General features: G+C 42.0%; 1 protein-coding gene across 2 annotated transcripts in view; it reads left to right on the forward strand.

The window, feature by feature from the left end:
• Positions 1-15,559, forward strand: part of TMC7 (transmembrane channel like 7) — a 57,875-nt gene extending 42,316 nt beyond the window's left edge. The window contains exons 10-16 of one of the 2 annotated variants that reach the window (XM_082645882.1): positions 1,299-1,416; positions 1,721-1,818; positions 3,683-3,869; positions 5,823-5,953; positions 9,628-9,783; positions 12,553-12,631; positions 13,479-15,559. In XM_082645882.1, coding sequence (XP_082502008.1) covers positions 1,299-1,416; positions 1,721-1,818; positions 3,683-3,869; positions 5,823-5,953; positions 9,628-9,783; positions 12,553-12,631; positions 13,479-13,553 — 844 coding nt within the window. In that variant the 3' untranslated portion in view covers positions 13,554-15,559. The remainder of the gene's footprint in view (positions 1-1,298; positions 1,417-1,720; positions 1,819-3,682; positions 3,870-5,822; positions 5,954-9,627; positions 9,784-12,552; positions 12,632-13,478) is intronic. The other variant, XM_082645883.1, reaches the window with a different exon arrangement.
• The last annotated feature ends 4,898 nt before the right edge of the window (positions 15,560-20,457 follow it).

Below are 20,457 nucleotides of genomic sequence, written 5' to 3' on the forward strand. Positions count from 1 at the left end.
TGACAAGAACTTTTCTTTTTAAACATAATCGTCATCACACCTCACAGAATTAAGTCAGTCCCCTGATGGAGTTGCAGAGGGCTTTCTATGGTTGGTTCATTCAAACCAAGATCCAAAGAAAGGCCGCATGCTGTGTTGGGTTGTTATGTCTCTTAAGTCCCCTTTATTGTTTCAAGAATTCCCCCATTGTATTATGCTATTGATTTGTGGGAGAAGCTGAGGTGTTTGTCCTACAGAATGTTCTCTACTTTGGATTTAGTTCATTGTTTCCTCATGGTGTCTTTTGTTTTCCTGTATCCCTCCGCAAATGTAGATTCAGACTTTTTATTAGATTCCGTTTCAGTTTTTAGTTACGGAAACCTCTTCAGTGGTGCTAGCTAGGTACTCACGTCCGCCCCGAGGGAGGCACAGCATGTCAGGTGGATGATGTGGGTTTGCTCCCCTCCCCACACACTTTTTAATGTTTCTATATCATTTATTTTTTTATTACAAACCAAACAATAGATGAAGCATCTTTTTTTTTAAAAAAAAGAGCCCTCTGCCCCCCTCTCTTGAATCCATTTTCCCCCAGCAGCCCTCATCTTCACAGTTCCTGTTGTTCATGCCAACGTTCACACGTTTTGTTTTCTTTTAAAAATAGGATTGTATCTACGTGAAACTCTGCAGTGTATTTTTTTCACTTCTCAGTATATCAGCCATCTCTCAAAGCTGATACTTAGAAGATTCAATTAGTTCTTTCCAGGAATTGTTCTCAACGTGGCTACGTCATCATGGATTCAGGAGTTCCCAGCTTTGTGATCTGTTTTTTTCTCTGCCATTTAAAAAATATTGTGGTAAAATACATATAACATGAAATTTACCATCTCAGTCACTTTTAAGTGTACAATTCAGTGGCGTTAAGTACATGCTCAGTGTTCTGCTGCCATTGCCACTGTTTGGTTCCAGAACTTGCTCATCATCCCAAACAGAAACTCTGTGCCCATTTGTAGGTTTGCTGTTAAGAAAGGCAGCTTAAGTGGTTGAGAGTCTGCCTGGCAATGCAGCGGACACGGGTTCGTGCCCCAGTCCGGGAAAATCCCACATGCCGCTGAGCGGCTGGGCCCGTGAGCCATGGCCGCTGAGCCTGCGCGTCCGGAGCCTGTGCTCCGCAACGGGAGAGGCCACTACAGTGAGAGGCCTGCGTACCGCAAAAAAAAAAAAAAAAAAGGCAGCTTCTCTGCACCCCAGCCCTGTTCCAAGGGGCCTGCCTGCCCTGAGCCCTCCTCTTCCCATCCTCTCTCCTACCCTCTTCCCTGCAGGTGTGTTTTTATGCGGCTGGCCACCATCTGTGTGCTGGTGTTCACTCTGGGCTCCAAGATTACATCCTGCGATAACTACTCGTGTGAGCTCTGTGGCTACAACCAGAAACTCTACCCGGTGAGGCTGCGGGAATGGGCATCCTGCTCGGTGGGTCATTTGGGAGTAGTAGCATTAGGGTCGAGAGAACAGCCCATGAAGCCAAGGGTTTGAATCCCAGTTGATCCTCATTCTTGCTGTGTAGCAGAGTCTGGCACACCAGGCACTTCTAATTCTAAGGGCTTGAAAACCAAAGTCTGTGCTGGAGCTCAGAGGAGCATCCGCTGATGCCTTCCAGAGGCAGCAGGATCGGGGGCTGGAAATGGCATTGGGAGAACCTGGCTTTTTCTGCTCCAAGTCAGGCTCATTTCTCTCTGGGTTTCAGTGCTGGGAGACCCAAGTTGGGCAGGAAATGTACAAGCTGATGATCTTTGACCTCATCATCATCTTGGCTGTGACACTTTTTGTGGATTTTCCTAGAAAGTAAGTGTGAGGGGTACCCCCCTTATCTCCCCCTACCCCCTCACCCTTTCCCTCATCCCCACCACAGGTTCCCATCACAGCTGCTCTTCCCAAAGTGCTGGATGATTCCACATCCTGGGAACCACTGACAGCCATTGATGACTTTGAAAAAGCTCCAGGCCATCACCTCCCCCTGGTCCATGATGTGCCCCATTGAAAGGCAGCACGAAGCAGAAATGGTGCTGCTTTCCGCGGGGCTGCCATGGGGTGACATCTTGCCAGCCCCTCCAGGCTGCAGTGGATGCCACATTTCCTAGTCTGGGTCCAAGACCCAGCACTGCCGCTTCCTAGTCATGTGACTGAGGGCAAGTTATTTAAGCTCTGTGCCTGTTTTCCTACCTGGGAAATGGGAATAGTAGCAGTGCCTACCTCATAGTACTGTTGTGAGGATTAAATGACAAAATGCAGATAAAAGTACTAAGAACAGGGCCTCCCTGGTGGCGCAGTGGTTGGGAGTCCGCCTGCCGATGCGGGGGATACGGGTTCTTGCCCCGGTCTGGGAGGGTCCCGTATGCCGCGGAGCGGCTGGGCCCGTGAGCCATGGCCGCTGGGCCTGCGCATCCGGAGCCTGTGCTCCGCAACGGGAGAGGCCACGGCAGTGAGAGGCCCGCATACCGCAAAAAAAAAAAAAAAAAAAGTACTAAGAACACTCCATGCCACAGAACTCAACAAAGCATTAACTGTCACCATTAGGATTGTCATTACTATACTGTCATTAAAAAAAAAAAAAATTATCCTCAGCATCTCCTTGAGCCTTAAGTGAAACCCTGTTCACTTAATCACTTTTTTACCCACATGTACAAATTCTCCTGGTATATGCCAGAAGTCCAGTAAGCCCTTAAAAGTAAACATTAAAAAAGAAACTGCCCTTTTAAACGATTACACAAATATGATGTGAATATGTGCGTATTAAAGTTTTTTAATATTTAAACTTAAATACAGAAATCCGGAGAATAGTGAGAATTGTCTTTTGTTACCTTACCCCTCCTTCCCAATCTCACCCCACTCCACGGAGGTGACCATTGTTAACACTTTGGGGTAGATCCAGCAGTCCTTAAAAATAAAAACACACATTTGCATAAATACATGTGTAAGTAAACACACAGTCTTGCTGGAAGTGTTGTTTTTTACCCACAAATGGGATCCTGGTACATCCACATGGGTCCGCAGCTTGCTTTTTCTCCCCCATACAAACAAACTACCATGAACAACTTTCCCTGTCAAGGCACGTGGATTTTCCTCTCTCGTTTTAAGGACTGTATGTTATTCCACTGTACCCATGGCTTCTGATTTGTCGATGCAGCCCCTACTGATGGGCATTTAGGTTGTTTCCAATGTTTTTGCTGATATGTGGTAATGCTATAGTGAACAACTATGTGTGTTTATCTCAGGCCCCTGGTCCTAGGGTTTTTGTAGAAAGCTAGGATTCCAGGGAGTAGCATGCAGGGTGGTAGGGTCCTCATAAGCCATTTTCTGTGTGGATGCACAATAGCTCAATACTTTTTGGATTGAGTGGCAAACTAGGGCACAGAGACTGCCCGTGTCATTTACTGTCAACTACAATGCAGTGAAGTAGGCTGTATTATAATCCCCTCACATTCCAGATGAGAAAAATGAGCCTTATCTAACGTTATTTGGCTGATAAACTGTAGATCTGAGACTTGTTAATGATTCCAGAGTTCACTGTATTCTACATCTTCTAGACATATGACTAACCAGTTTCCATAAGAAGTATGTGTGGAAACAGCCCTAATTTTGTGGATGTGGTTCTGTGGCCTTGGCAGACACTGTAGTCCAGGTGATAAATGGTCCTGTTTGTTTCCAGGATCCTGGTGACCTACTGTTCCTCTTGGAAGCTGTTTCAGTGCTGGGGACAGCAGGAGTTTGCTATCCCTGATAATGTCCTAGGGATCGTTTATGGGCAAACCATTTGCTGGATTGGAGCCTTCTTCTCACCCCTTCTTCCTGCAGTTGCAACCTTGAAGTTCATTATCATCTTTTACGTGAAAGAGGTAAGGAGAGGTGGGGTTGAGGGGTCAGTCACCGAGACCATCTTTGACCTTGCAAAACATTCGGCACACATGCTTGGAGCCCACCCACATCCCATTAGATGTATCAAAATTGCATCCCTTATTTGATACATATTTTTATTCTGGAAAAAAAGACTTTGAATGGATTTTCACATTTTTATCATTTTGAGAGTTTTGTTAAGAATGATTTTGCTCCTGTGATTTAAATGTTTTTTGTATGTAACTAAGAGTTGCGTTGCAATTGATTGATCAGTTGACAGTGGTTCATTTTGGTGATGTTTAACAAAAGGTTTATTAATTAAAGTTTTGTAGTTTTGTGTTTGGATTTTGGAGCTGGTGCATTTATTTTCAGTTCTCAATTATTTGTGTAGCTCCTCAAACAGCTCACAGGCCCTAGGCATTGTACCTGAACTAAGTGCTTAATGGGTGAAGTAGCTCTATAGAGGACTAACTTATCTGGGCTCATTAACCAAACTTTTTCTTTATTGTAGAGGCAATATATGCTCACTATTAAACATGTAAACAATACAGATATGTATTCCATCCCTTCTTCCAGAGGTAGCCTCTGTTAATAACCCCTGACATTATTGATCACCTATTATGCCAAGCCCTGAGGATTCATAAATGGAAGTAATAATAGTAGTAATAACAATGACAACGATACATCCTTTGAAGTAGGCACTGCTAGTAACCATATTGTATAAATTAGGAAGCTGAAGTTTAGAGAGGTAAGTAACGGTAACAGTCCAAGCTCACACAGCTTATAACTGACTCCTGAGATTTGAACCCAGATTTACCTCACTCCAGAGCCTAAGCTCTTAATCCAGTAGGCAGGGCCTTGAATTGGGTCATACTTTCTACCTGGGTGTTTTGGCCTTTGAAGAATGTTCTGATGCTTTCATTTGGCAACTTAAATTGGCTGAAGTCACCAAAGGAGAGATGGATGTGAGAAAGCTCAGAGGAACTTGTTCTTCTTCCAGAAAATGTGTTAGGCAGTGGTTTCCTAGTGTGTAGCCCAGTAAAGCCAGTGTAGGGGTAATGGAATGGGTCACAGGCACTGGACTGAGTTCTGACACCCCAGTCTGACTGGCCACCTGCCCCCAGATACCCTAACAGGACACCAAGTGTCCCTGGTGCTCAGTGCCCTCGGCTCACAAGATGTTCCAGCTGCTGCAGTCACAGGAGCTTGATGCCCCTTCCCGAGGCTGTAGCTTTCTAGAATATTAAGGAGGAATTGGATGCCTGTTAACTGTACCCCTCTCCCCGTCCCCACCTGATTTCTCCTTCAAGTCTTTTTTCCCTCAATGGAAATATTTATTTTTAATATATAGGAAAAATACATATGCTTGTAAAATTCAAGCAAATATCTCCTGTTTGGGTGTGTATATATTTAGTATATATTTAAACCCCTGTAGAGAATAAATACTTTTCGAATTCTTTCAAATCATCACATTGTATGCTCTTAAGTATCTTACCATTTTATTTGTCAATTATACCTCAATAAAGCTAAAAAAAGGAAAGAAATTTACAGTAAAATGTTTAAAAAATACTAAAAAAAAAACTTAAACAAGATCATACAGTACAGAGTTTTGGAATCTACCCTTTTCATTTCACAGTGCCGTGTAGGATATGAAGCTTTTCTAAGGGCTATGTGATTTTCCATTGTGTAGATGCACTTTAACCTTTAAGGAACCCCTTGGGTAGCTACTTAGGTTGCTTTCAGTTATTCCCTGTTATTAACAACTGTAGCAGTAAATATCCATATACTTATTTTTTGACCCATTTTAAAAATTTTGGTCTATACTGCTGACTAGAAAGCAGTATAGAAAATCTAGAAAGATTATACCGATTTACATTCTATAATACATGACTGTGCTCATTTATCCTCAAGGAAGCTGTGCTCTTAATTTTTCCTCTTTCTTCCTCTCCCCTTAGATAAGTCTTCTTTATACCTGCAAACCCTCTCCGAGGCAGTTCAGAGCATCTAATTCTAATTTCTTCTTCCTGTTGGTGTTGCTGATTGGGCTGTGCTTGGCAATAATACCTCTGACAATCAGCATGGCACGGTAAATATGACTTTGTCTTCTAGAACATTCCCTCCTTGACATGTCTGCCTTTTATGTTAAAGGCTTCATTGCATTCTTTATTGGCTTTCCTCACAGTGCTCCATCCGCAGAGGTCAGTAAGTCACTCCTGGCTCAGCCAGGCCCACCTTTGTTTCAGAATCTCCCTCTGGATGCTGGAATATCGTGGGTCACTTCTGAACTTGGGCTTGCAGGGTTCTCACTGTGTTTGAGAGTGTTGGTTGGCTCTATTCTACCCAGATCCCTTTTCCTAGTATCTCTCTTCTAGTCCCCTTTGGGATTGTTTTTTTGTTTCTGATTATGAAGTTAATACATGGTCACTGAGAAGACTTGGAGTATCTTCTATTGCCAAGCACTGTGCTAGCTGCTAGGGGTATAAAGACAATTCAGACATGGCACAAGGAATGTAGTGTCCAGTGTGGAATTTGGAACAAGCAGAAATGCTCAGTCCTGAGGATGGGAAGTTGAGGGTTCAGATACCAGTGATGCCACTCCCTAGTGTTCTAACCATTTATACCAGAGGCTGGAAAGAGGGTAAATGATTTAGGTTTTCTGGGCCATATGGTTTCTATAACACCTATTCAGCTCAAGTGTTTACATATCATCTATGTTGCAGCCATAGATGATATATAAACTAACAGGCATGACTGTGTTCCAGTAAAACTTCATTTATAAAAATTAGGCTTGGGACTTCCCTGGTGGTGCAGTGGGTAAGACTCTGCACTCCCAGTGCAGGGGGCCCAGGTGCAATCCCTGGTCAGGGAACTAGATCCCACATGCATGCCTCAGCTAAGGAGCCCACGTGTGGCAACAAAGACTGGGTGCAACTAAATAAATATTAAAAAGAAAAAAAATTGGCTGTGGGCCAGATTTGGCCTGTGGGCTATAGTTTGCCAACCCTTGACTTACAGTCTCATGGAATTCCATTTCTTCATCTTTATTTTATTTTATCTTATTTTTTTCCATTTCTTAATCTTTAAATGAAAAGTCTAGAATTTTGAATTCCTCTCTCAGGTTTTAGTATTTTTTAAACTAAATTGAGTCTATATATTTTTATTGTAATAGTGGCATGTTACATATATTGAAAAATTCAAGCAGTACAGAAAAGGGTATAAATTAAAGAGAAAATATTGCTCCCCATTCCCACCTCTTAGTCCTACTCTAAGAGGTGACCACTGTTAACATTTTATGAACCCTTCCAGAAAGTTATTATGAAAAATGTATTTTTAATGCATATGGAATAATACTATTTGGCAGTTTAATTTTTTTTTCACTTTATATTGTGCCCTTTTCCAGGCCAGCGCATAGAGAGCTCTCATTCTTTTAAAGTAATTTTTAGCTTTGATTTTTTTTAATAAGAAATACATTCACATGGAACAGAACTCAAAAAGTATAAAAGAGTGTATGGCGGAAGTTCATACTCCAATTCTATTTCCTAACTACTTAGTTTCTGTCTAAGACAGTCATATCTGTATGTGTTTGTCTCTCTCTCAGGGGTTCTTTATTCTGTTGTATGAATGGATCCTAAATTGTTCATCCATTTCCTTAAACAACATTTAGATTGTTTCCAGGAATCTATTTTTATCCCTAAAATAGAGCTGCAGTGGAAAATTTCCTACACAGAACTTTATGATAAGAATATAGGCAATTCTTGTAAGCCTTAATTTAATTTTTTCCATTGTAATTTTATTTTTCCCTACTTTTTATTTTGAAAAATTTTAAATCTACAGAAAAGTTGAAAAAAGCAACAATGAAAATTTATATACCCTTTACCTGGCTGTCCCAGCTGTTAACATTCTGCTATGTTTGTTTTCTCTCTGTGTATACATACGTTTTTTGTGTGTGTGATGATGAACCATTTGAAATTAAGCTGTAGGCATCATGACATTTCATTCCTAAATACTTGAACGTGTAGTTCCTAAAACTAAGGACATTCTCCCTTCCATATATCCACAATAACATTATCACACCTAAGAAAATTAATGCCAATATCATATTCCTGCCATTTTCAAATTTCTCCAGTCCCAAGATAGTCTTTTATAGCTTTATTTTTTATTTTATTTAATTAATTAATTTATTTATTTTTGGTACGCGGGCCTCTCACTGTTGAGTGGAGCACAGGCTCCGGACGCTCAGGCTCAGCAGCCATGGCTCATGGGCCCAGCCACTCCGCGGCATGTGGGATCTTCCTGGACCGGGGCATGAACCCGTGTCCCCTGCATCGGCAGGCGGACTCTCAACCACTGCGCCACCAGGGAAGCCCTATAGCTTTATTTTTTAAATGAAGATCTTTCAAGTTTTTTCTTTTTTTTTTTTTTTTTTTTTTTGCGATACGCGGGCCTCTCACTGCTGTGGCCTCTCCCGTTGCGGAGCACAGGCTCCGGACGCACAGGCTCAGCGGCCATGGCTCACGGGCCCAGCTGCTCCGCGGCATGTGGGATCTTCCCGGACCGGGGCACGAACCCGTGTCCCCTGCATCGTCAGGCGGACTCCCAACCACTGCGCCACCAGGGAAGCCCAGATCTTTCAAGTTTTACTCATTACTTCTCCTTAGTCTTTGATTCTTCAAACAGTTTCCTCACCACTAAATTAAGAGACTGAAGGGCAGACTCCCCACATTCTGGAGGTGTCTGATTGCTTTCTCACAGTGTCGTTTAACTTGACCTTCTTCTTCTTCTTTTAATTTCTGGTGCTCAATTTATTGTTGTTCTAAAATATCACCAGAGTAGCTATCTTCAAGTAACAGGTTCTTTTTTCTTTTTGAAGTATAGTTGATTTACAATGTTGTGTTAGTTTTAGGTGTACAGCAATGTGATTCAGCCGTATATATATGGTTTTTTCTTTTTCACATTCTTTTCTGTTTTAGGTTATTACGAAATATTGAGTATAGTTCCCTGTGCTATACAGTAGGTCCTTGTTGGTTATCTGTTTTACATATAGTAGTGTGTATCCCAAACTCCTAATTTATCCCTAGCCCCCGGCCTTCCCCTTTGGTAACCATAAGTTAGTTTTCTATGTCTGTGGGTCTATTTCTGTTTTGTAAATAAGTTCATTTGTATCTTTTTTTTAGATTCCACATATAAGCAATATCATATGATATTTGTCTTTCTCTGTCTGGCTTACTTCACTTAGTATGATCATCTCTAAGTCCATCCATGTTGCTGCAAATGGCATTATTTCATTCTTTTTCATGGCTGAGTAATATTCCATTGTGTGTGTGTGTGTGTGTGTGTGTGTGTGTGTGTGTGTGTGTACACACACATCTTCCTATCCATTCATCTGTTGATGTATACTTAGATTGCTTCCATGTCCTGGCTACTGTAAATAGTACTGCTATGAACATGGGTGTGCATGTATCTTTTTGAATTAGAGTTTTCTCCAGGTATATGCCCAGAAGTGGGATTGCAGGATCATATGGTAACTCTTGTTTTTAAACTTGACCTTCTGTCCTGAATTTCCTATAAACTGGAAGTCAGGTCTAGAGACTTGATGAGATTTCAGGATAAGCATTTTTGACCAGAATATTCCAGAAGGCCCATGAGGTCAGGCGGATCCTTGTGGGTCACTGTTAACAAAGCTTTGTGGATATGCAGAGGAGGGATGCTCAGCCTGTGCTGCAGGCCTGGCCCTGAGCCCCGTGCTCTGTGTCCTGGTAGCATCCCTTCCTCCAAAGCCTGTGGGCCCTTCACCAACTTCAACACCACCTGGGAGGCGGTCCCCAAGATGGTGAGCACCTTCCCCAGCTCGCTGCAGTCTCTGGTCTATGGCATCACGTCGGAAGCCTTCGCAGTGCCTTTCTTCATGATCATCTGGTGAGTGAGAACCACCTGGATTCTGCGGGTATTTTCCACTGTGGCTGGTGGGCTCCTCTCCGCTGGAAAATGGAGCTCACCCGCGACTCTTTTTTTTATTTGTTTGTTTGTTTTTTGCGGTACGCGGGCCTCTCACTGCTGCGGCCTCTTCCGCTGCGGAGCACAGGCTCCGGACGCGCAGGCCCAGCGGCCACGGCCCACGGGCCCAGCTGCCCCGCGACACGCGGGACCCCCCGGACCGGGGCACGAACCCGCGATCCCCGCATCGGCAGGCGGACTCTCAACCACTGCGCCACCAGGGAAGCCCTCACCCGCGACTCTTGATATGGTACCAAACCTCTCTGAGCCGCACTTTCCCATCTCTAAGATGTCAAAATAATACCAGTAGCAATTCTTTCAGAGGGTCACTGAGCAGGTTCAGGGAGATCCCACTTGTAATGGGGATCTGTACTTAGCCAGAAGCCTGAGTTATAAAATATAACCCAATAAATGTTGCCTATTATTATATTACTGATTATTCACAAAATTAGTTGCTCTTTGGAAAAGGAACTGATAACTGGGCTGAGAGAAGAGCACCAGACTAGAAGCATGCACTTGAACCCTGGCTCTACCACTTACAAGCTGTGTGGCCTCAGGTCATCACATACCCTCTCTGAGCCTCGATTTCCTCACCTGGAAAATGGGAATAAGAATGGCACATACCTCGTAGGGCTGTGAGAAGAAGGACACATGGTGAAGTGCTTAGCAGAGGACCTGGCCTTTAGTGAAGGCTTGGTAAATGACAAGTGTTGGGTGCAGGGGTGACGAGGGTTTTTGTGCAGTGATTCATTGTGAGTGTAATTCTAATCACAAATATCTGTTGAGGACTTACTTTGTACTAGGCATTGTTCTAACTATAGCCCATTCTCATTATTCATAAATTATGTATTTTTTTCTGTATTGCAAATGTGCTTACTAGCTAAAATATTTTTGTAACCCAAAAATCAGTACTAATGGTGTTTTTTTTTTGGTGATTATTTGTAGACATGCATAGAGTAGCAAAAAATTTGAGTTGCCTGATGCACAATGTCTCAGTGCATTTGGGCTGCTATAGTGAAATGTCATAGACTGGGTGGCTAAACAACAGAAATTTATTTTTTACGGCTCTGGAGGCTGGAAGTCCAAGATCAAAGTGCCAGCATGGTCGGGTGAAGATCCTCTTCGGGCTTACAGACTTCTTGTATTCTCATATGGCAGAAGGGACTAGGGTGCTCTCTGGAGTCCCTTTTTTAAGGCCACTAATCCCATTTGTGAGGGCTCCTCATGACCTAATCACCTCCCAGAGGCCCCACGTTCTAATACCATCACCTTGGGATTCGGATTTTGCAACATATGAATTTGAGGGGGACACAAATATTCAAACCATAGCTCAGACTGTAACTTAAGTGTCCTTTTTGTGATCCATTTAGCGCAATGTTTCTTGCATCTTGTGCTTTTGGTTGGTGATTTCACTGTTCACGCGTAGAGCTGAAGTGCTGTCTAGGGTTCCTAAGTGCAAGAAGGCTGGGATGGGTTTTATGAAGAAAATATGTGTGTTAGATAAGCTTCATTCAGGCACATGTCATGGTGCTGTTGGCTGTGAGTTCAGTGATATGAAATAAGGTGTCTTGAAACAGAAACAGGGTTATGTATTAATAACCTTCTCTCTCAAGAAACATAAAACACAGTATTGATCAGTTGACAAAAATGTTGTGACCTGGGGCATAAAGGAACCTATTCCGTATTTCCCCTCGGGGCACTGGTTCAGTGTTCCTGGAGACTATAGAACAGAAGAGAACTACCACAAATCACTGGAATTGATTGTAGCTTACATGTATTAACTCATGCAATCATCACAGTTATCCTACGATATAGATATTATTAGAGGAAAACCCCACCATAATGCAAGAAAGGGGTTAAAAAATTTATTTGTTAAAGACAGGATACCTTTGATATTAATAAAATGATGTGGGGTTGCAGCCAGTTAGCCTGGAATTGCAAGGATCCAGAGTCCAGCAGTTCCATCCTAATCAATTCACCCCAGCTGTGGTTTGGCTGGCACCATCTGGTGGTGGTTAGCTGATCTGGCTTCCACATCTTTGGGGGTCATTCTTGTCCTTGGCCATGAGGACTTCCAGAAGAGAAGACTGACATCACTGATTCCAGTGGCCCTCAGCCCTCTCTGGGGAGACTGGACAGGCAGCCACCTCCCCTGCACAGAAAACAGGAACCAATTGCCAGTTGCTTTTATTCAAAATTGTATTATCTTAGGCTTGTTATCACTGGATTTTCCTCTATTATCCCCATTTTATAGATGAGGAAACTGAGGCCAGGGAGGTTCCACAGTGATCATCCACAGCCAGTTCTTTCTGTGCTGAGCTGACCTTCTGGCCCGTCTCCTCCTCTCTCCCCTTTCATGTGTGTGCCAGGGGAGCATCAGCAGCTTTTAATATTAACTCTAGAAAGCAAGGCAGGAATCAATCTCTGCTGCCACTGCCAAATAAAACCCCTCTGGCTGTTTTTTTTTTTTTTTCTTTTCTTTTTGTTGGAGTATAGTTGATTTACAATGTTGTGCTAGTTTCAGATGTATACCCCTGGTTGTTTCTGATGCCCTCTGCTTGGGAGACATGAGGGTTTTCTTTCTTTTTTTCTAACAAAAGTAAAACTGTTCCTGGCAAAGTGTGCCGGGTTGTTTTCCAGTGGCCTTCAGATGGTACAAACTCCCTAGTGACCTCTTGCCTTTTGTTGCAGTCTCGTTATGTTCTACTTCATCGCCCTAGCAGGAGCGCACAAGCGGGTGGTTGTCCAGCTCCGAGAGCAGCTGTCCCTGGTAAGGAAGCACCAGTCCCAGGGGCAAGGCTGGGACATGTACCCAGGACACTGAAAGGAATGGGGAGCTTTTCCCAGGGAGAGGGTGGGATTTCCCATCACCACTCCCCCAGAACCCTGCCTTCAGGCTCGGCCTCCTCCAGCCCCATTCATTCCCTGACTCATCCATTCCCTCAACATTTGTATCCTCATACTGTGCTGGGATACACAGGTGAAGAAGAGAGACAAGGCTGCTTAGTAGTTAAAGAAAAAAGATAAATTCCAATTGTGATAACTGGTATGAAGATGATACAGAGAGGTAGTTAGAGTGGCGGGTGGACCATCTGCCGCTGAGATGGTGGCCACAGAAGGAGGCGGTGACGGTGTAGCTGAGACTCGATTGATGAGAGGAGCCAATTATGGGAGATCTTGGGCATGAGAGTAACAGGCAGAAGGTACATCGACGAGTGAGCCGGGCACTCCTGGGCCCTGGGGGAAGGGCGGTGTGGCTGGAGGGTGCAGGATGATGGGGAGAGGCAAGGCGATGCTAGAGTCACAGCATAGCTGGGGTCACAGCATCACCTGAGGGCTCTGGTGGGAAGTTTGGGTTTAATTCTGAGTGTGATGGGAAGCCATTGGAGGGTGGTAGGTAAAAGTCTGATGTTCATTTTTAAAGGAACATTTTTACAAGGCCGCTTTGTGGACCAGGGGCTGGGGAGGGAGGAAGAGTGAAAGAGGCAATTTGGAGGCCATTGCCATGGTCCAGTGGTTATTACCTACCAAGTCTGATAGGTAATTTCTTAGGTCGAAATAATGGTATTTGTTTCCAAATATATTGAATGTGCTCTTGAACCTGTCTGTGTTTTTAGGAAAGTCGTGACAAGCGTTATCTAATCCAGAAACTAACAGAAGCCCAGAGGGATATGAGGAACCGGCTAGACTGACGGGGAGATGCTGCAGCGTGCGGTTTACAGGCTGGCCTGGTGACCTGCCAGCCTACACCATCCACCTGAGATTTTAGCAGAAATTTTTAAATGTATTTTTCTGGAATTTGGGCCTTTCCTGCAAGTGGCTCCATACGTGCAGCTCCAGTGCCTGTGTTTACATAAGCCAGCCCCTGATTAATGCTTTAGGGACTTAGAAAAGTAGGTTTGCCTGAGGCCCTGCAGCTCAGGCTCAACCAAAACACTGAAGCCATTGAAGCTTTTCAACCAAAATTGCAGAGAGACCATTTATAGTTTTACAAGCTTATTCATGTTGTCTTTTAAAGTTAGCTGTAGAGGTCATCTATCCATGAGCCTGGGTTAGTTCTTTGGATCCAGGTTCTGGGGGTTTAGGCTGAGAAGTGTTCCTTAAGAAGTAGTAACTCTCTAGGATGGTTCTGTAGACTTAGAATGGAGACTGGATTTTTTTAAAATGGAGAAACCCTTGAATTGTGATGTTTGGACCAGATGGTGGGAGCATGAAGAGGATGGTTGTGTAATTTCAGCTACATGAGAATATGTAATATGAGAATAATATTATAGGAGAGAAAAGCCCTTCCTTCTGTGTGAGTGAGCAAGGCCCTGAGTGCCCTGGATTGAGCCCTATGAGGAGGGGAACAGCGGCAGGATGGCAGCCTGGATTTCGTAGCTTCCTGGGCATTTTGCTACAGCTTTGTTACTCAGGGCAAACTGCTTTTAAGGGCCTGGATACCCACAAAACTTCCGTCCCTCTAGTCCTGGGTTTGGGGACTTGGCAGAGTGCCATCAAGATTGAGAGGCAAAGTTTGTCTCTCAGTCTTCCAAAGGCCATTTCCCGTCCTGCACTGAGGTCTCTGAATGACACTTCATGGTTCGGAGCCAGGCTGGAAAGGACCGTTGAGTCTTTGAGTGTTTTGGCATGTGGGTTGCAGCATCAGGCCAGCCTGTGCCAGTGTACCAAACTAGACTGAATGCTGGCGTCTTAAATGTACATATTCATATTTTTAAGGGCTATTGTTTCTCTTGTGCTTAAAATTTCTAATTTTATTTTACAAAACATGCAGAGTGTCTCTTCAAATTTCCGTTACCATAAAAACCGTATGCAATAAATACCTCATCATAAGCTTACCTGAAATTGATAGCTTTAAACCTTTTAATATAAGCCTAGATTATGGTTTAATGTAAGCAGTTTTCATTCTAATACCTTCAAAATCTTTTTCAAAGTACTGTAGTTTTGTAACGGACTGTTTGTACCCTCTTTCTATTGTTTTCCTTCCTTTCACTGGCTCTAAACCTTTCCTGGGGGTAGCCTGGAATTTCAAGGTGGGTGCAGGTTTTAGAAAGCTGCTGCTGTGAAGAATATTTACCCCCCCTCCCCCTTCCCCCCTCCCCCTCCCCCATTACTCAAAAATGATTGACTCCTTGCTCTGAGAAGCAAAACAAGCTCACCATAGTTAACATATTTCTGTATACTTGTCCCTTTGCCAAACAATTTTTTTTTCTGCTCTTCTACAGGTAGTATTAACACGGGATATTTTTATACCTATAAAACTGATGAGCTTTCAAGCTTCTCTTATCTTGTTAAGATTTATGAATTTTTAAGTCTAATAACTAGTATCATGGAATTTTGAGCAAATGAAAGTTCATTCCATCCTCACTTTTAAAAAATTCTAAATTGTTGGCATTTTTGCCTAGAGAATTTACATGTATAACATTCTTGCCTTCACCATGCTTCTGAAAACAGTCAAGTTTTCTGTGTGGGGTGTGTGTGTGTGGTGTGTGTGTGTGTGTGTGTGTGTGAGATGGAAGCTCTGTTTTCTTTCCCTATTATTATACTGAAATATGCTAATATATTCATTTTAGTTAAATGCTGCTAATTTGCATACTTCTTACTTGAATGTTTTTATATATTTTGATAACTTTAATAACTGCAGGTGATGTCTGTATAATTGTTAAAGTGCAGCTCTCGCTAATAAATGTGCATTACAACTACTGATTAAACTATGTCTTGAAGGTTTCAAAATGTGATTGTGTGTATTTGAATTCTTGGAGGCGTCTTGTTAGCAGTCAAGTGATCATGAAAGCTGTAACAGTTTGTAAAGTTGCTCTTTACCTTTTCCTAGAATCAGAGAGAAGAAAGAAGTGTTTAATTATAGAAAATCATCAAATGAGTGCTTTTAAGACTTGCTTTTAAGCCAAGGAGGGATGTGTGTGTGTGTGTGTGTGTGTGTGTGTGTGTGTGTGTGTGTTTTAAACTTAAAAGACATAAAGTTATTTCAGGACTCCCCATCCCACCTCCCACTGCTAATAATGCTTATTTTATTCTCCCAGAAAATTATATATTCAAGCAGATATGTATCTGTAGTTGTATGTGTGATATTTATTTATTTATGAGCTTTTCCATTTTTTCACCTTAATAACATCTTGAAGATCTTTATATGGAGAGTAGCTACACATTCTTTTTAAGGACTACATGGTATTCTTCCATTGTGTTAGTGTATACTTTCATAATCATTCACCAATGCTGGATACTTAGTTTTCAGTCACTCCCCCCTCCCATCCCCCTGCCCCGGACCCCACACACACCTCATTACAAGTACTCGGAGCTGGAATTTTGAAAGTACATGCAAACATTTCTCTTTTCTCTGTTCTATCCCATTGGCTTCAGGTTCTTGTTCTTTATCAAGGTGGCCTTGCACTTTCTTGCAATCACAAAATATTCTAATTCCAGCAAAGAGAAGAATCAAGTTTGGCAAGTCTTTAGTTTGTATTAACTCTTAAGTTAGCAAAGTAAATTCCTGCAGCTACATATCTGATTGTAGATACCCACTTGAGTAAGTATTGGAGAAGAAAGGAATTAATTTCCTGGGATGGCACTGCAAGGTCTGATCCCTAGGAAGATAGAACGTCTGTGTCTTCTTTATATAGGGTGTTGCTTTATTAGTAAATTCCATTTGGTGTATTGTCTTTCCAATGCATGGGATGTGCTTGGGACATAGAATGGCTTTGTACTTTCTTAATTGTGTAATTTTGTACAGGTATCTTTACCACTGTGAGATAAAGATCCCTTATCTTTAAAATGGAAAAATAATATAGACATTCACTTCTATTTTTGAGGATTGAATTAGGGAATAATAAGCCTTTTCTTTATGAAATTTTGTATTCTCATTACAAAAATACTTGTTTATTATAGAAAATAAAGGGAACATTGAAAGCTACAGAGAAAAAAAAGTAAAAATCATGTATGAGCAATATTTGTGGACATCCACTGTTAGTCTTGGCAAATTCCCTTTAAGGTAGAAAGAACAGAGTGAGCGAGGGAGGATGAAAAGAAGAGAAAGAAAAAAAATTGGTATTCTCATTTCTTTTTCATAAGTGTTTTCTCATTTTATCCAAAGTTCTTTATAAGCACTTCAGTAGGTTACATAACATCATACAGATGGATCACAATTTTTTTTTTTTTAAGTTTTTGGCCGCACTCCACGGCATGTGGGATCTTAGTTCCCCGACCAGGGATCGAACCCACACCTCCTGCATTGGAAGGCAGAGTCTTACCACTGGACCGCCGGGGAAGTCCCCACAATTTTTTTTAACATTCCCTTGCTGCTTAACATTTTGTTTTCAAATATCCCTGATAATAAATGAGACACACAAATCTTTGCAAATATTTTTTCCTTTTTTTTTTTTTTCTTGAGACAGAGACCTGGAAATGGGATTACAGCCAAGATTTTAAGGCTTTTGAGAGCTAGATTTACACTCAGGAGCTTTACATGAGAATGTTACAACACCCTCACTTTCATCAACTATTTGGATTTAAAAAGGTATATAATAGTCAATCATAATTTTAAATTATTGCAGTGTGTTAATTTGAAAACAATTAGCAACATTATTTTACAATAGCAGTGTATCTTAAATATTTTATAGTAACGGGTAATTGAAACACAAAAGACCCTGAATAGCCAAAGCAATCTTTTTTAAAATTATTTATTTATTTATTTATTTTTGGCTGCGTTGGGTCTTCATTGCTGTGCGCGGGCTTTCTCTAGTTGTGGTGAGTGGGGGCTACTCTTTGCTGCAGTGCGCAGGCTTCTCATTGCGTTGGCTTCTCTTGTTGTGGAGCACAGGCTCTAGGCCTGTGGGCTTCAGTAGTTGCAGCATGCAGGCTCTGTACTTGTGGCTCACAGGCTCTAGAGCGCAGGCTCGGTAGTTGTGGTGCACGGGCTTAGTTGCTCTGTGGCATGTGGGATCTTCCCAGATCAGGGCTTGAACCCATATCCCCTGCATTGGCAGGAGGATTCTTAACCACTGTGCCACCAGGGAAGCCCATAGCCAAAGCAATCTTGAGAAAGAAAAACGGAGCTGGAGGAATCAGGCTCCCTGACTTCAAATTATACTACAAAGCTACAGTAATCAAGACAGTATGGTGCTGGCACAAATACAGAAATATAGATCAGTGGTACAGGATAGAAAGCCCAGAGATAAACCCACACACATATGGTCACCTAGTTTATGACAAAGGAGGCAAGAACATACAATGGAGAAAAGATAGCCTCTTCAGTAAGTGGTTCTGGGAAAATAGGACAGCTACATGTAAAAGAATGAAATTAGAACACTCCCTAACAGCATACACAAAAATAAACTCAAAATGGATTAAAGACCTAAATGTAAGACAGGACACTCTAAAATTCTTAGAGGAAAACATGGGAAAAACACTCTTTGATATAAACCACAGCAAGATCTTTTTTGACCCACCTCCTCGAGTAATGAAAATAAAAACAAAAATAAACAAATGGGACCTAATAAAACTTAAAAGCTTTTGCACAGCAAAGGAAACCATAAACAAGATGAAAAGACAACCCTCAGAATGGAAGAAAATATTTGCAAATGAAACAACGGACAAAGGATTAATCTCCAAAGTATACAAACAGCTCATGGAGCTCAATATCAAAACAAACAATCCAATTAAAAAATGGGCGGAAGACCTAAAGAGACATTTCACCGAAAAAGACATACAGATGGCCAAAAGGCACGTGAAAAGATGCTCAACATCATTAATCTTAGAGAAATGCAAATCAAAACTACAATGAGGTATCACCTCACACCAGTCAGAATGGCCATTATCAAAAAATCTAGAAATAATAAATACTAGAGAGGGTGTGGTGAAAAGGGAACCTTTCTGCACTGTTGGTGGGGATGTAAGTTGATACAACCACTATGGAGAACAGTATGGAGGTTCCTTGAAAAACTAAAACTAGAACTACCATATGACCCAGCAATCCCACTATTGTGCATGTACCCTGAGAAAACCATAAATCCAAAAGAGACATGTACCACAATGTTCACTGCAGCACTATTTACAATAGCCAGGACATGGAAATAATCTAAATGTCCATCAACAGATGAAAGGATAAAGATGTGGCACATATGTTACTCAGCCATAAAAAGAAACAAAATTGAGTTATTTGTAGTGAGGTAGATGGACCTAGAGTCTGTCATACAGAGTGAAGTAAGCGAGAAAGAAAAACAAATACCATATGCTAATGCATATGTATGGAATTTTTAAAAAATGGTAGTGACGAACGTAGTGGCAGGGCAGGAATAAAGACGTAGACATAGAGAATGGACTTGAGGACGGGGGCGCTGGGGGAGGGGGAAGGTGGGGTGAAGTGAGAGTAGCGTCGACACATATACACTTCCAAACGTAAGATAGCTAGTGGGAAGCAGCCGCATAGCACAGGGAGATCAGCTCAGTGCTTTGCGACGACCTAGAGGGGTGGAATAGGGAGGGTGGGAGGGAGGGGATATAGGGATATATGTATGCATATGGCTGATTCACTTTGTTGTACAACAGAAACTAACACAGCATTGTGAAGCAATTATACTCCAATAAAGAGGTATATATATAGAGAGAGATGTACAATCCAAGGGTGTAAAGTAAAAAATGAAAGCCCCCTTCTCACTATCCCAACCCCTTGAAGTTACCATTATTAAACGTTTTGCTGTACATCCTTTCAGATATGCACCTTTGATTTTTTGCCCTCATATACATTAGACATTTGAAAAATTATTTCTGTTCCATAGATTCCTAGAAGTAGGATTATTGTATCAGTGGATATGCATTTTTTAAAGTGTCCAAATTTTTTTTTCTTAAGACTTCATTTTTTTTACAGCAGTTTTAAGTTCACAGCAAAATTGAGGAAGGTACAGAGATTTCCCATATACCCCCGCCTCCACACATGCACCGACTCCCCCACCAGAGTGACATATTTGTTACAATTGATGAGTCTACATTGACAGATTGGTTATAGACTTAAAAGTAAGAAATATGTTGCTAAATCTTCCCTTCCCAACCCTCCACTTAAGAAACCAATTTGCGCCAATGTACGTTCTCACTAACAGTAAAGTGGAAATAATAATAGCAATAATAAATGTTCTCCGTAGAAAAACTAAAAATAGAGAAAAGGAGTAGGAAGCAATTTAGTATGTGAACCCCAATACCTAGAGATAACACTAATGACCATGTGGTGAATTTCAGAATGTAATTTCTACTATTTTAAAGTGGTTACTAGAGAAAATTCTCCTATATTGGTAAAGCATAAAATACAATGGCTATGCCAGTAAACAATTCCTTCATGGTCCTCTTTCCCAGGAACTGAGCTGAGTAATCTTTACCCGGTCGGGATCTTTGAAAGAACAATTTAGCATTCTCATCTCCATGGCAACCCTATACCCTGTCGGTCTCCTGAGTGATTGATAGTGATCGCATCCAATAGAATCTTTTCATTTGACGTTTCCAACCAATCGAGTGGAAGCAGGTGGCCCAGGGCTTTTCCACCGAGGCAAGAGCGGGTCTTATCTGCCTTACGTAGGCCGTGCGTCATCAGTC

Source organism: Mesoplodon mirus (genome assembly GCF_964341445.2).
Source record: "Mesoplodon mirus genome assembly, chromosome: 15".
NCBI classification, from domain to species: Eukaryota; Metazoa; Chordata; class Mammalia; order Artiodactyla; family Ziphiidae; genus Mesoplodon; species Mesoplodon mirus.